The sequence below is a fragment of the Haliotis rufescens genome, unplaced genomic scaffold (genome assembly GCF_023055435.1).
Source record: "Haliotis rufescens isolate VD_foot unplaced genomic scaffold, xgHalRufe1.0.p SCAF_2, whole genome shotgun sequence".
Classification (NCBI taxonomy): domain Eukaryota; kingdom Metazoa; phylum Mollusca; class Gastropoda; order Lepetellida; family Haliotidae; genus Haliotis; species Haliotis rufescens.
Genome location: NW_025963890.1, coordinates 11002422 through 11018156, shown reverse-complemented (window position 1 = coordinate 11018156; position 15735 = coordinate 11002422). Strand labels below are relative to the sequence as shown.

Below are 15735 nucleotides of genomic sequence, written 5' to 3'. Positions count from 1 at the left end.
TGGATCGTAATGTCCGCTTGCAAATTGACTAAGTGATGACTTGATAGCGCGCTGATAGTTTAGATTCCGGTAAAGATATGTGATGGTGCGCTCGTCATATCGCAAGTGGTGAGTCGAGGCACTTCGTAATGGAGACGCGAGTATCTGCAAGACAGCTGGTTGTGAAATAAACAGCCCTGAAGTGTCAATAATTACGGCATTAAGGTAATCACTTTCATATGATTCTGTTACTGAAACACTCCATGTACCTAAATCTAAAAAGATTCATATATGCCAATGTTTGATTACATTTGAAGATGTTTAAATTCGATAAGACCGCTCGCATCAAAACATATCATTTGGGAAATCACTTCGGCATCTAAAACCGTAACTGGAATATGTATTTGGGATAAGACAGTTATTTGCTTCACATTTGTGAAACGAAATATTCAAACGATGAGAGCGTCTTCATGATTTTAAATGGATTTTCCGTCGAATAAATCAATTTTCGCGATAAAATTTGTCTGTTAGTATAATTCCCTCATCTCAGTAGACTTATCACTCTCGTTTAATTCCGTGTAGATGTCACCTTCTGAAAGAATGGCGAATATGATTTGAAAATACATTTGGATTACATGATAAATTTTAAGTTGCTTGAATATTAAATGTTATTATGGGGCTGCTCTTTGACACACAGGATATTAGTTGGTCATTGTTACAATATGGTCAATTTATAATATTCAACCTGAAGCTAAGCACGTTTGATAATGCTAACATTCACAACAGCTGGTTTAAGAATGTTTGACCCAACTTTTAGTAAATTTGACATGTGACATGACTTGTGGCAGTGATTTGACAGACTGTCTTTAGTTCACTTTGTGTGCGGCATCGAAAACGGCAATGGCACCATCTATCTTTCGGCAGCCCTCACAATTATATCATTTTGCTTGCTCACGCTGTGGGTATTTTCAAGATATACCTGAGAAACCACGCTGTGCATTTTCTAATAATGTTGTATGTGTTGGCGAAACCACAACAGTTAAATATCCAGTTCTACATACACATCGATTTCATATGACTGAGTGCCAGTTCGACGCAACAGTTGCTCACTGGGGTCTCCTGACCGTGTTGGTGTTCCAGCAAACCGCAGCATGAGGACAGTGTTGGCTAAAAACTTAATGGTTTATTGAAGAACGTAACCTCAATCAGCGAGCGTAGTCTTCAAGGCGTTCCGTAAACTTGGGTTCCTTACATCTTCAGCCTCTTGTGAAATGACGGACTACGTAGAAAGGTGGTTTAGCAACTAGGAAGGTGCCTTATCATAAGATAATGGACGTATCTAGCAAGAACAAACTAAAATGTGTTAAAGTTGGCTCGGCTTGCTATCTCTGAATTTATCAGAAAAATCTCCGGATTTCTAAATAAAACCAAGTTTCGTAACATTTGTACCGTGGAACAAATTTATGAGATGGAATTTGACAGCCATTCGCAAGTGCCTCATCCATAACCAGCTGCTTAGCATCTCAGTAGCTTCCACGAGCATCTTCGAAAACGAATAATAAACATTATATTCATGACAACTTGTGCGCTTTTGCAGAGGTCAAAGTTTATTGCTTCCTTAATGAAAGGGAGCACTTTCAACGTCATGCCCGATAAATTACGTCATTATTCCACTCACTGGCAACGACATGCTGTATCCTCCAAGACCCCTCGCTCGTATCAGGGCAACGGGTTGCTGTTTCTAAGGAATATTCATTAAGACTTTACCCGTTGACGGAAAACCATAACTTTAGTAAAAAGTCAAAACCACTTGGAGAACTGCCACATCGCGTTAACTAAAATCTGTCTTTAATCTTCACCATTTTGCTGCTGGAGTTTTTTACTGGAAGCGATTTCGAACTGATTTTTGTTTTGTTGGTGCCAACGGGTAGAACCAAGTATCACTTAATTCGTCAAGGGAGAGCACTTTCCCTTGAAGTTGCCACAGCGGGACCGGGGATACGAAAGTCAAAGCATCTAATGTGGAGCGGGCGAAGCTCAGCGCCAAGGGACAATCGGGCACGACACGGGCAGTGAATAGAACAAAGTTGTAACCTTCTTATAAACCTAACGACGACATCGCAGTCCTAATTGGCTCTCTGAGGGATTGGCAATTGGCATTCATGTTGTTACTATGGAAATTAGAGGCTCCAAAAGCCATCGTATGGAACCGTTTGCAGGCAACCCCGTCTCATTTCCTTTCCCTAGTCCCTCACCTCTGCCTAATTGTATCCCCTGGCTTAGCAGCAGCGAGATCGTCTAGACGCCCTCCCTTCGCACCAGTAATTTAACTTGGAGAGGAGAGAAACGGTGTGACAGGATAAACTTTGTTAAAAGGCTTGAAACCAATCAGACATTTGGCTGGGCTTCTCCTATCGGCACGCCAGAACTCCTGTGTTGACAGATACTCGGTGCCGCTATGGCTTCTCGGAGCCAACTGCCGTGGCAAAAGGTGAAGCCAGGCGCACACTTCGTGGAGCCACAGTTTCGGATCTGGTGATCGATCGGCCTTAAGATCCTTGAATGAACCGACAATTTTGCTCTCACCTCCAGCATAAAGTGGCCACACGTTTGCTGCCTTAACCTATACCGTTCTCGGAGAGTGGTCTCGCTTAACACATCATTAACTCGGTGCAGAAGCGCGGCTTGGAACTGAAGCTGGCTCCGCATGTCACCTTACACCTAGACTTTCATTACTACGTCTTGGTCGCTAATAAATCCTTCCTTTCACAAGGCCCTGATACCACACAAGAAATACGATACTGGCCAGGCTGGGGCAACTAAATCCTTGCCCTAGTAGGCGTTTTATTGTCTTAGCTCGATCTTTGGTGTACTGACGACAGGGATCCTCCAATGAGTGATCCGACGCCTGTTGCTGGTGACATGAAAGCGTGTCTTGGCGTCTAATTGGCATCGGATGCTTGAAGAATACACCGATGAGACATAAAATCTTTGATACAGACCGAGGCAGAGCATTCCAAGAAAATAAAAATCTTGTTTAACTGATAGCCCTATCCCCGTGTCGCAATAAAGTACTAGTGTGGCTCGTGTTTCATGTTTACGCATGTCCATAGACATTTTAATTCGATCACTGCAGAATTTCTGAGAAATCCTTCACAAACTTGTGTTTAAGTGTTCGTTGAAAAATGCTGAACATTGTATGGACCTCACATTCTTGCTATGACTAATTAATTAGTTAAAAAAACTTAGTTCCTTTCTTTCACTTCAGAACTTAAAAGATACTTGTTGAGACGGATCGGCTAGTTCGACAGATTAAGTGTCTCTTTTCAAACTTACTTTTTTACTTCAGTATTCAATATACTCTTTGTGGCGAACAAAAGTGATTTGATTGAAAGTGTGACATTTAGAAAACTGTAATAAGAGGATAAATAAGTAAGCCTGTGAATTAAAGTAAAACCATTCATAAATACAAACGAGACATTAAACGATTGCAAAGAACAAGTAAATAAATGTGTAAGTCTATCTTGTGTGAAGAATTATGGCAATATCTTAAATTACTGCAGTATGTTTTCGATTCCCTTTAAACGTTTTGGTTTCTGTTTTCAGAGCGTTGTGACCAAGACTAGTGACGGCGCCAACACCGACGACCTCCACGTTGGAAAAGACGAAGAAGATGATAACGATGACGAAGACGAGGAGAAGGTTGCCGCTGCTCATAACTATGACCCTGAACGTCTCAAGGCTTTTAATGTAAGTCCAGGCGTCACTAGCTGGCATTGCGCTGCGGTCTCATGTCAGCGTTTCAACGAATACTTCGTGTGTTTACAAATGATTAACTGAGATTATGATTCGATGTTACAACAAACAAGAGATACATAAATACGTATGCAGAGACACGTGTGTGTACTTCCTATTAAAAAGGCCGGTACTTTGCGAAAAACTTCCTTTACTCTGCATTGCATTCATTATTAATTATTACGCTTCATCCCAATACTCCCCTGTATTAATAGGAATATAGACATATTTTTTCTTTGGATACAGCAATGCTGAAACAGGAATCACGTTTCTTTAAGCATACATTAGTTCTGTTAGCGTTTTGGTCCGCTAATTATTGACTTTGTCGAAAGTACTTTGAAGAAGTTTTTTAGTTGTCGGCAAAGAATTCTACATTCTTGTGTGGGCAAACTTTCTTTTAAAATGAAATGTTATAATTAGTGAAAAAATAGTTACGTATATGAATTTACAAAAATAGTATTACATGTAGATTACATCAATCTTTAGCATCCTTGCTGTTAGATTGTGCCTTTACATGTTGAGCAAAAGAAGCCCACGTGCTGCATTATACGATCACATTGTAGTAAATCCTTAGATCCCCACCCTCCCGACCATGACATATTCCATAATACCTTATGTATCCTGAGCTCTCTGTAATGTTTTATATCACTGTTTAATAAAAAACCCATTCAAATATATACTCGTTATAATCTCCTCTCATGCCATTTAGTTTCCAACATCATACGCTCCACGGATGTAGGGTAATGTCTATATTTCTTGTATTGAATTGTATTCTTTCCAGTTTTTGCAAGCATTGCCAATTACGGCCGCTACGAGATATCGATTGTTTAAACAACGCTGTTTAAACAACAGACTTTGCAGCGTTAGTTTTTTCCCCCGGAGAAGTCATTTGCATTTTCTATCACGGTGCTCTGTCCAAGATTTCTTCTGTTTGAAAATCCTATTAGAAAAATCCACCGAAAACATTTCTATTGTAAAACTATGCAGAGAATACGTTTTATGAGTGGAGTCATCAGTACATAGCTTCAAAGGTAAAGGACTGCTGGAATAATTTATGTTGCTCCACGGCGGCCGCTGTATAATGTTGTGTTTCTTCGCAACCACTCATTAAATCTGACGACGAAGGCGTCCCTTTTTCATACGACCAGTGATTAGATATAACGCACGCGTCACAATCCCCCAGTGATATATATCATCAGCAAATTCTGGTTATTGTCACATCGCTGTTTGTGATTTCAGATGTTCGTCCGTCTCTTCGTTGATGAGAACCTAGATAGATCTGTACCCATCTCTAAACAGCCCAAGGACAAGATCCAAGCCATTCTCGAGGCATGCGATAGACAGTTTCCAGAATTCCATGAGCGATCACGGAAACGGATACGCACTTATCTTAAGTCCTGTCGACGAATGCGTCGCTCCAAGGAGCAGAACGGTTGGGAACCGGTAAGCCATAGACACTCTTCTTTTAAAGTCCTGCAACAAATTACCGTAATGTACATGTGTTATTTTAGTTGGTGTATTGTTTGAAAATATGCTCTGAGATTAGGAAAACTTGCAAACCTTTTTTTCCGATTCCGTAAGTCAAGTCTTGTAGTGGTGACGTATGACACGTCGTTTGATAACGAGGATTGTAAATAGGAACAGTGTAAAATAAGTGAGACGTCGTCATTAACATTACATCCTTCATCTTCAACCTCTCGACTTTGGTTGACAGCAGCTCCGCCCAACCCCGCCCCATCTGACGTCAGCCGCCGCCGAGAGTCTGCTTGCAACCGCGTGTGAAAACGAGAGTCAGAACGCCAAGCGCATGCGCATGGGATTGGACCCTCTTCCCGTAAGTCGTGAAGTCTGACAAAGCAAACGGATTAACTGTCATGCCTTATTTGAACTAGTGAGAGGCTAGCTAATGATAGCAGAGTAAATGAATACGTGTCAATTTGTTATGGAGGCTTTCAGGTTCATACTAGTCAATAATTGCCATTGAAAAAGCACAGGTAGCATATAGAAAACCAAGCAAGATTAAACAGGGTTCAGGTCAGGTGTAACACCCGTAATTGATGATGAGCTGATATTTAGACCATTACTAGATAGCTGTTTACATGATTCAGGTGATGTTTACTGATCTCCTACTCTCCTCTCTGCATCAATCAGTCACGTGGATAATGACGAGATTACGCGAGACTTGTATAAACACTGCAACTGATAGATAACGGTTGGGTTCATCAGCGGGGCCCGATAATTCATTACCTGCTGGACGTAGAGCGTATTAGAATGGACAACGCCTCCAGACTTTTTATGACAGAATGAATTATGTCTATTTATGATCGCAGGGGTATGCATCTTAAATATTATGATTACCGAAGGAATAAACTAGGTTTGGTTATAAGCAGGCAATCGTCACATGAATACTTGACAACGGAGGAATGGAAGGACAAACAGTAATCTATTTGGCGATATGTAAAACTTAGCTGTTCCAATTCAACTCCAGATGGTGTTCACTATAACACGTTTGATACCGTTATCTGTAGTTTCCGGCTTCAGAACAAATGTTCGCTCAAAGAGATGTTATTTTGGGCCGAATCTAAATCATATACGTGTCAGTTGTAATATGCTCTAGTGATTATGGATTTTTTTATCTATTATAATAAATATATCCGTGCTTTTTTCCAACGCTTTGAGGGTATGTAAATTTGTTGCACGTGTACCACGTCAGATTTGCATGCATATGAGGAATCAGTATACGTATTAGGTATCAATAGTGCGTGATATACGCCTTGAAAAAATATAGGTCTGCTTGTACTTTCGGTCAAATGAATTTCAAATCGAATTGGCAGGCCGGTATTTATTTTACTGGTGTGAAAATCGACACTGATATTCATTATTGAAATCTGATGTTTATATCTATGTCTGAAACGTTGACGTTAATGTCAGTATATACAAATCTGACGTTTATATGCAAGTATAAAAATCTGACGTTTATATGCAAGTATAATAATCTGACGTTTATATGCAAGTATAAAAATCTGACGTTTATATGCAAGTATAATAATCTGACGTTGTCATGTCATTCCTGACGTCATGATCACCGCATGCTGACGTCTGAATTGCTGGTCTGTTTGCAGGCTTCCGCAATGCAACCCAGCGTTAATCCTTCCCCTCAATCCTCGCAGCCCCAGGTGACGTCACAGCCCAACACTCCGAACAACCAATCACAGGCGGCACAGATCGACCGTCACGTGCCTGCTAGCAATGACTTTCTACGTCACCAGCCACCGCCACCAGCCTTCAGAGCACCTCCCGAGTTCCACCCACCTTTCTTCACTAATGGAAACGGCCTTTTCCGGCCAGGCTTCCCAGCTGGGTACCAACACCCCGCCCACCACCACCCGCCAGTCATTCAACACTCTATCCAGACTAACGCCGTACAGAATGGAGAGTTTGGTAAGTTCAATGGAACATTAAGACGGCCTTCAAACAAAGACCTTCCCGGGTTTCACGCTGTGATGTGGCAGTGTCACGCACAACGCCCTATTAGGACATTTACTCAATTAACAGGTGCCCCATCTGCTGTATATACACTCACATAAGGTCTTGCTTTTGTATGGAACTACTGTGACTTGGACGATGGTTAGGGGCCGTATGTCACGAACTTGTTTTGTCGAAAGCTATATTACTTTTATTTTTATAAAAGCAGCCCCCGCCGCCTCACACTTCATGCTATATCATATCACACCCTGTATCTCAAACTGAACAATGACCCTAAAACGTCAACATAGGGAGTCTGTGTGTTTGGGTTTCGGTCGATGGCCAGTGCAAAGTTACGTCCCTTAGGCGTGCCAGGAACCTATGCTCGTCGGTTCGAATCCCAGAATCGCCCTGATTATAGTTCTTGATGACACCATACCAGCAGTCGTTGTAAACGTCTAAGACCTGCATAACGCGAGCTCCCCCCCCCCCCCCCCCCCCCCCCCTCCCCAAGCTGATACGCCCGATATAACTGAAATACTGTCGAAAGCGGCTTCAATCGAAACTCACTCACTCACTCTGTTTGTGTGTTCGACAGTTTGTACCTTGTATGTTGTTCTGTAGATCGGGTAAACTTCGACAACAATGCAGAAACTTACACTTTAGTTTTGATAATTCACAACTCAATTTAGCCAAGTGTTCATCTTGTTACATTTGGTAATATCTTCTTACGAAAATCAAATAGAGAAGTCTCATTTTACACAGATCCCTCATTTTAATCGCTAGATCTAACCCGGAAGTCATTTCAAAGCCCTACAACTGTATATTACCCGATCCTTTGAATTACACTGAATATTAAAAACTTCCTCACTAGCAAAGTGCCACTGTTATGATGGTGCAGCCTTTTTTGGATGATTCCTTGTCCTGTGTGCAGAGCCAGGGCCAAAAACGTTTTTCGTGCTGGGAGATAGATTTGCGACAGGGGCAGGGGCAGAATATTAGATTTTTTTCAGTAGGAGTCAGTTTGGGATACCTGTGTTCCGTAAAGAGCAACTAGAGACGGTTCTGTATAGTCTTCATACTATCAGCGTATACATTGGACATTCCTTGTGTTGAGCCTGTATCTTTTCATTGTGTTTTCAGGGCCTACAGATTTGAGTATGAAGAAGCAAAACTCGAAGAATCAACTGAGTACAACTGAGGTTGCCACAATCAAGCAGCTGATCGCAGGCTACAGAGAGTCTGCAGCTTTCCTCTATCGTTCAGCAGACGAGTTGGAACAGCTACTTCTGCAACAGAACTGAGGACAACAGTGTGAGCAGACGAACTTTTACCGCGGTCAAACAATAGCAACTGAGGACGTAATTGGAAGGAGATATTACCCATGCTTGCAGAAGTGCAGATGGACAACAGAAGATATAATTTGTTGCAATTTTATCCCAAATATGGAGGAGTTTTGACGGATTTGCGGGGACTGCTTCAAGCAGACGACTTTGTTGGAGTCCAACTGTAGATGTGGACGAGATTGAACTTTCTGGCCTTGAATGTTAAATGGCTTTGGTTTTGACTTTCTACGTGGCGTTGGCAAAACTACACTGCCTCTCAGTCCATGATATACGATGTCTTCGTGATGAAATGCAAATGACTGACATCTCAGGAACTGACATGCGCATTGATAGCTATGCGTGTAACTTGATCACCTGTGACTTTTAGTCAAGTAACCTTATCAAAAGACTTCATCAAACTAACAGTGACTGAAAATTAATGACATGATTGACACAATCTACGTGTGCATTGACCTGGCCTGGACAGAGGCTGTTGCAAACTTTACGTGTAAATGCATTCCAGAACATTTTTCGCAGCAGACCCTTGACCGGAACAGCCGCCATTTTTAAAATCTCTCAAAACGAGTTATTGCTTCGTCTCGACGAGATTTGGTTGTATCACGTGACACTTTGGATGAATCTCATCTTTTTGCCTTGTGTTTGGTTGTATGGATATATTTTTCTAGTCAACTATCTCTTCATACATATATTTCATATATTTTTCATATTGGTATCTTCTCGTACATTCTCGCCTAGTCACGCAGTGTGCAGGGACCATATATATATCTTCAAAGAGGTATTTTCAATGGTTAACTCTCTTTGTTGTGCAAATCTTTATTCGAGAAACTTGTATCTGGGATAGACTTATTAGACGGTTTTGATATATACAACTTTTCACTGCACGACTTGCACGGGCTTTTAGTGAAATGGACAATATTACGTGCCATGGTGGTTGTATGTAGCCGATATGTTGAACGTTGTGTGTATGATAATTGCATAGATATATATATTGAAATGTACATACTGTTTTATCATGGATCGTCTCAAAAACTTCACTTTGAATGTTGATAATCCCATACTCGTAATTATAACAGTATAAATAATTAAAGAGAAAGATTGAAACGTAAAATCTTTTTTTAGTGTAATGAACGTCTGATGTCATTTTGAAGAACACGAGCTTTTGAGACGACCCCCTATTACTCAAGGCACACGACTATGATTAAAGTGCAATTTTTCTCGTATCATTTCATGATATTGTCAAGAAATCCCATTCTTTCCACCTCTTACCTCAACTAAAATGTGTAGGCGCTTTAGTTTGTTTTTATTAGTTCTCTGGACAGAGATTCATGAACTCAGTTCGGTATTTATTTAACTTATTATTTATTAGTTAATTTATTGAAGTTACTTCGGTATATATGAATGCGTAATGACAAATATTTTAACGGGGAAAAGCAAGCAGGTCCCCGTTTCCTTATCTAAAGGTGCTAAGTCATGTTTCTCTCTGCCGGTAAGTGTGCCAGATATGACATAATCTGAGAATTGCCCAATGAAATAACGGTTGGTTGACCGCCATAAACGGCATGGTGTGTGTACACGCAACCAGCCATTTGTCTATTCATAATTTATTATACTGAGTATTGTTTGTATACTATTTATTGATGAAATCAAATTTGCCAGTCTTGATACTTTCATCCATGGTTTAATTTTGTGATCAAAATCCTTTTCTGACATAATACACAACACTGTGAATCCATTATTAGGACTTCGTTAGATTTGAGGGTTTCACTTAATGTTTTTTTACATTGTATGGACATGCATTTTCTTGAAACACATGCTATGACTATTTTGAGTGTTGTAATGTGAAGGATTTCCAATGGTGCAGCTACACATATTTTTGTACAGAAATTAAATTTGATAATTGAAAAATTAAAATACAGTTTACGTCTTTGTGTAGTAGAAAAATTCAGTCGTTTCTTTCTTACCCAAAATTGACCTATTTATTAATATATTACAGTGTTGACACGCGCAAGTGATGCGTTTGTGGACTGAGTGTTGAATTCTCAAGTGCGTGTAGTCTTGGTACCATTTTGGTCAAATGTTTTTGTTTTTTTGTGTTTGATATTCACTTATTTCGTGAATCCCATTCCGTATGAAGTGCGTTGCGTATTTTCATTACTCACATACTGGCACGTGCATTCCCACTTTTTATTTTGCTGAGTACATTTGTGTCCTACTGAATACGAGATCATTCAGTATTATTACTATTTATTACACTCTATTTATTTGTTGTTTTAGTTTGTTTATTATGTTGATATTTCACCCTACTTTCGTGCAATATTGTCGGCCTCTCGTGTGGACAGAGCGCTAGCATGGTAATTATGTATACATAATGTCTGTAATTGTTATACTATTTATATATGAATAAAGTTAACATTTTACAGAGTGAAGATTGTGTTCAACAGTTTTTTAGCTCATGTGAGTTAAGGGACAATGGGAGCTTTTGAAATGGTCAAATGTCAAATACACTTCCAATATGGCTTATTGACCGCCATTTTGGATGTTCTCTTCAACAATATTTGTTTTGAAACACGGCTTGTCCTGTCATTGTGGCGTAAGAATACATAGATTTGTCAGCAGTGGTTCACATCGCGAGGAGTTGTGCCGCTTTGGACTGTATTCCAGTTCTATCAGGGCGTGTCAGCTTCTTGTGAAAGGAAAGCCCGAAGTGATGCAGATCTTGTACGTTTTCCGCTTTGGTGACCGATGGTTCTGACAAACCAAAGATCATGATCCAGGCGATTGTGGATTATATACAATGCAAAAGGGATGCGTCTTACTCCGACTTAACGACGTGGCAACTCGTGCTCTCTAATCTCTGCGAAGTTAAGTTGAAAGCCTCGGTTGAAGTGTCATGCCAAGAAACATAGGGGCGTGTGTGCAGCAAAACTCGCTTAAATCCACTTACTGACATTGTGTGAGTAAGGTTTAGCACCGGTGTAGCAATGTCCCAGCAAAATAACGTTGGGGACACCAGAAATCGGCTTCACACAATGTGCTGATAAGGGATTCGAACCCAGCTTTCGGCTTGACGAGCGAGTCCTTTGACTACAAGGCTGCTCCATTGCCCTAACAAGACTTACAAGCGTTCTATGTAGATTTTTTGGCATCTTGTGAACTTTGGAACTTTATTTGACACAGCATTAAAGGGGAAGTGTACACGCAAAAATCACTTTCTTTCTTTTTCTAAACAAAACGCAATTTTAGAATTAATTAGTATCTGTGTTTGAAAATATACACTCATTTTTTTCACAGTGAACGTAGGAAGCTCACAATAGTGTGAAAATGATATGCCGTTATGTGGCCTTCGTTTTTCGAGCTAAACAGGCCTGAGTTATCCCCCTTAGATTATGACGTAATTGGTGCCAATTCAACTGGGTCCCTGTCTATTCTCAACGCAAAAGATATCAAGTACCAGTTTGCGGTAAAACAACATGGCCTACGACACACTCCGGCGCAGTGGTGACTCAGCATAACACTATGCTGGCTGGCATCTGAGACGCTAGAATCACACACCTGGACCTACACCACGTGAAGCGGCTCTAACAAAGCATGATGACGTCATAATGTTTATCAATTGGCACCAATGACGTCATATTGCAAGGGGCATAAGCCATGGTGTTTTTGTTGTGGAAATAGAACACTTGGTAAATGTGAAAAATATAAATCGTTTTAATGCGAAAAATATGTTAATTAATTGTGATATTTTTATATTTTTGTCTATGACACTTCTAGGTTAACACTTTTAATGTGGAAAAAGTACAAGAAAAATAGGTTCATTTCCGTGTGAACTTGCCCTTTAAGATATCAAAAGAGAAAACAAGTTTACTTGCAGTTTTACCTTAATTGCTTTGCATCCAAAACACATTGTCAGATTGGGCATGAATGGTCATGTGGATGAGGCGACTGCAGGCCGTCTTCATCATTTGCTTATTAATAAGGGGTCAGCTCGACGTGAGACTAGCATGATATTTCCATGCTCACACAAGGAGTGTCTGGTTGAATGATTTCTTACCTTCTTAACACAGGAGTGAGTTAATATTGCTTTACGACGTAGAGATATTACATCTATATCACAATGACCTCTAAATAATATTGTGAGTGAGTTTAGTTGAACGTCGTTATTAGCAATATTCCAACAATATTACGGCAGGGGACGCTTAAAATGGGCTTCACACATTGTACTCATGTGGGTAATCGAATCCGGGTTCGCGCGAACGTTTTATCCACTAGGCTACCCCACCGCCCTTCTAAATAATGTCATTGTATCTAAATTGCGTGGATCGATGCTCATTGATTGATCACTGAATTGTCTGGTCCAGACTCGATTATTTACAGACAGCCGTCATATAGCTGTTAAACAAACATATAAATTTTGAAGAAGAACGTCTTGCCCAGATACACGAGTGGTTGTATGAATGATCCCAATCAGCCATCTGATACACTGTACATAACCTTACCTCTCCGAGTGTGATTTTGGTCGAGTTGGACGACGAGAAGGGGTTGTCTGACTTGGAAAATCCACGAGAGCTCAGGTTTATGTACATATAATAAATGAATATCCTATATTTCAAGGGCCACATGTTTCACATTTGACATTTAAAGGGCAATGAGTCATTCTCGGTTGTATAGCTACAATATGTTTGACCACCGATATAGTCATGGTTGGTGTCGGGTTTGTGTGTAAAGGGAGACAATTCTGTGACGCTCTCACAATCCCACATGTGGCCATTGTCATATTGGAACATCCGAGAATGTGGTACATGATTTCATTTGTAATAACACATGATACACCTAGGAGAAGACTGAATCCCTATATTTAACTTAAGGACTGAACATTATGTATCGCTTAGTGCAAAGGCCAGTATCAGACTCGCATCTGGAGGATATCTGAACATACCTTTGAAAGGCAAGAACATTTGCACTTTTTTTTCAGTTTTTCAGTTTTTTAAAAATATTTTGTGTTTAGAAACTTACTTTTTCCAGTCTCTTAATTGTTTCATTACTCCGTGGGGTAATACATGCGCTAAGATATCCTCTTTAAGTTTTCCTATGCTTTTAAAAAAAATCGATATCTCACTGTCAAATTCAATATGTTGGCCGCAAGTTTGTCTGCCCATATTTCAAGTCGCCCTTAAACATTTCCCAACATATTTAGCTGTACATCACACGTCACCAAATATCGATGTCAGAATTTCTGCAAATTAATCGCAGCGTAATTCCTCTCTCCCTCTCTCTGAAAATACACCCTTTCCCAGATAAATCTAAAAACATAAGTGTTTAGTTACGAAGTTTCAAACCGGCGAGTCCCTTGTCGACACTGTTTCTGTACATATACACCTCGTCAAAAGTATCGCACCAACATATTTTGAAGTGAAATTGCGAGTTCATTTTCAATGCAGAGAATTTCAAATGGTTCACTGTGAGTTGACACATCAATTACTTGTAGAATGGTAGCACATTAATTGCATAACCTTGTGGGTGCGTTTGTGCGAGCCGTATGTAAACCTAAGGTGTTTCTATTTAAGAGTGAGTGAGTGAGCGAGTTGGGTTTAACGCCGCTTTTAACATTATTCCAGTTATATCACGGCGTGTCAGCCTAATGTGGGAGGAAAGCCCGAAGTGATGCAAGTCTCAGACGTTTACCACTTCGGTGAAACCCACGAGCACGGGTATGGTGCTGACAAACCTAGAATCATAATCGGGGCGAACCTGGATTCGAACCCACAATCATAGGTTTCTGGCGTGCCCAAGGGACGCAACTCTGTACAGCGAATCGCGGCGCCTTAGACGACTGGGCCACCCGTGCCCCCTCTTAAGAAGAACGACGAGTGGGAGTGGGAGTATAAGCTCCGAATGGTTTATTCTCCATGCAGTGTTTTATTGTACGATAAACAACTCCCACTCATCGTTTATTTCATATTTGAGATATCAACATCATGTACAGCCTCTTTAAGGATGTGAATAAAATGTACAAGCTTTAAAAATATTTACCCGTATTGAAATAATAATTTGGTCCGTCCCGGATATTCTCTCTATTTTCACGTTTATTATCTGTACCTTTCCTTCCGATACCAATTGTCATATATCCAGCTTTTGTGTGTGATAGTTCGGCCATTGCGTATATTTGCGTTGCCCAGCTACATCTGTGGGGAACAACTTACTAGAACACATACCTCTCAAAAATAACGTTGCGAGCGCACGTTCGAATCTCCAGATATGACGTCATAATAGAACAGTGTTTTATCGTAAAGTAAAACAAGCTTCGTTCATCATTATTCTTTGCGATTTATCTCGTAGGTATCTTATATAGAGAAATTCATGTTTGATGAGATAAAGTTCATTATATTAATTTTGAATGAAAGATCTACCAATTTGAAAGTCTGCCTTTGGAACTATTTTGAATAAAACGCCTAAACGTACTATCCGAGAACATTAAGATGACAACTAGTTGGCATGCACCAAACTGGCATGTCGTGTCGGGCTTTTTCCACTGTGTTGAACATTAATCATAATGCAATGAGTCATTACAAAACACACATTGGCTAGACATGTGAGGGACTTGCCGAGATCAGAACGTCCACGTGAGAGGAGTGCCAGAGAGGATAGGACCTTTGTACGCCAGGAAAAACGGCTGCCAAATTCAACTTGCACTGTTCTTCGTCATCACTGACATGCGCACACCACGCTGGAACTTGAGGTAATGGAGGGGGATTTATTGTTTTGATCAGAGTCGGTTTTTATTGCATCACGACAGGCAAAGTGGAACATCTTATCATCTGCGCAACATCCAGGAAACAGTGGCAATTGGTGGCGGTTCAGTGATGGTGTGTTGATGTTGCTCGTTTGATTGTAAACTTGATTTGGCCACAGTTCAGGGGACAAAGGTACCGAGATACCATATTGGACGGTATTGTTGTGCCTCATTTTGATAACCATGCACTTGCCACACGTCCTGTATTCAGGGACGGTCGGGTAGCCTAGTGGTCAAAGCGTTCGATCGTCACGCCGAAGACCCGGGTTCGATTGTGTACATGGGTACAATGTGTGAAGCCCATTTCTGGTGTCCCCCGCCGTGATATTGCTGGAATATTGCTTAAAGCGGCGTAAATCC

The 15735-nt window shown here is 40.6% G+C and overlaps 1 protein-coding gene across 3 annotated transcripts in view; it reads left to right on the top strand.

The window, feature by feature from the left end:
* The window catches only part of LOC124136127 (nucleolar protein 4-like), a 129451-nt gene extending 118440 nt beyond the window's left edge, over positions 1 to 11011 (top strand). Inside the window, exons 6-10 of one of the 3 annotated variants that reach the window (XM_046501937.2) lie at positions 3586 to 3729; positions 5014 to 5217; positions 5489 to 5608; positions 6945 to 7215; positions 8383 to 11011. In XM_046501937.2, the coding sequence (XP_046357893.1) occupies positions 3586 to 3729; positions 5014 to 5217; positions 5489 to 5608; positions 6945 to 7215; positions 8383 to 8543 (900 nt within the window). In that variant the 3' untranslated portion in view covers positions 8544 to 11011. Of the gene's footprint in view, positions 1 to 3585; positions 3730 to 5013; positions 5218 to 5488; positions 5609 to 6896; positions 7216 to 8382 lie in introns of all 3 variants that reach the window. The other 2 variants (XM_046501936.2, XM_046501938.2) reach the window with 2 other exon arrangements.
* The last annotated feature ends 4724 nt before the right edge of the window (positions 11012 to 15735 follow it).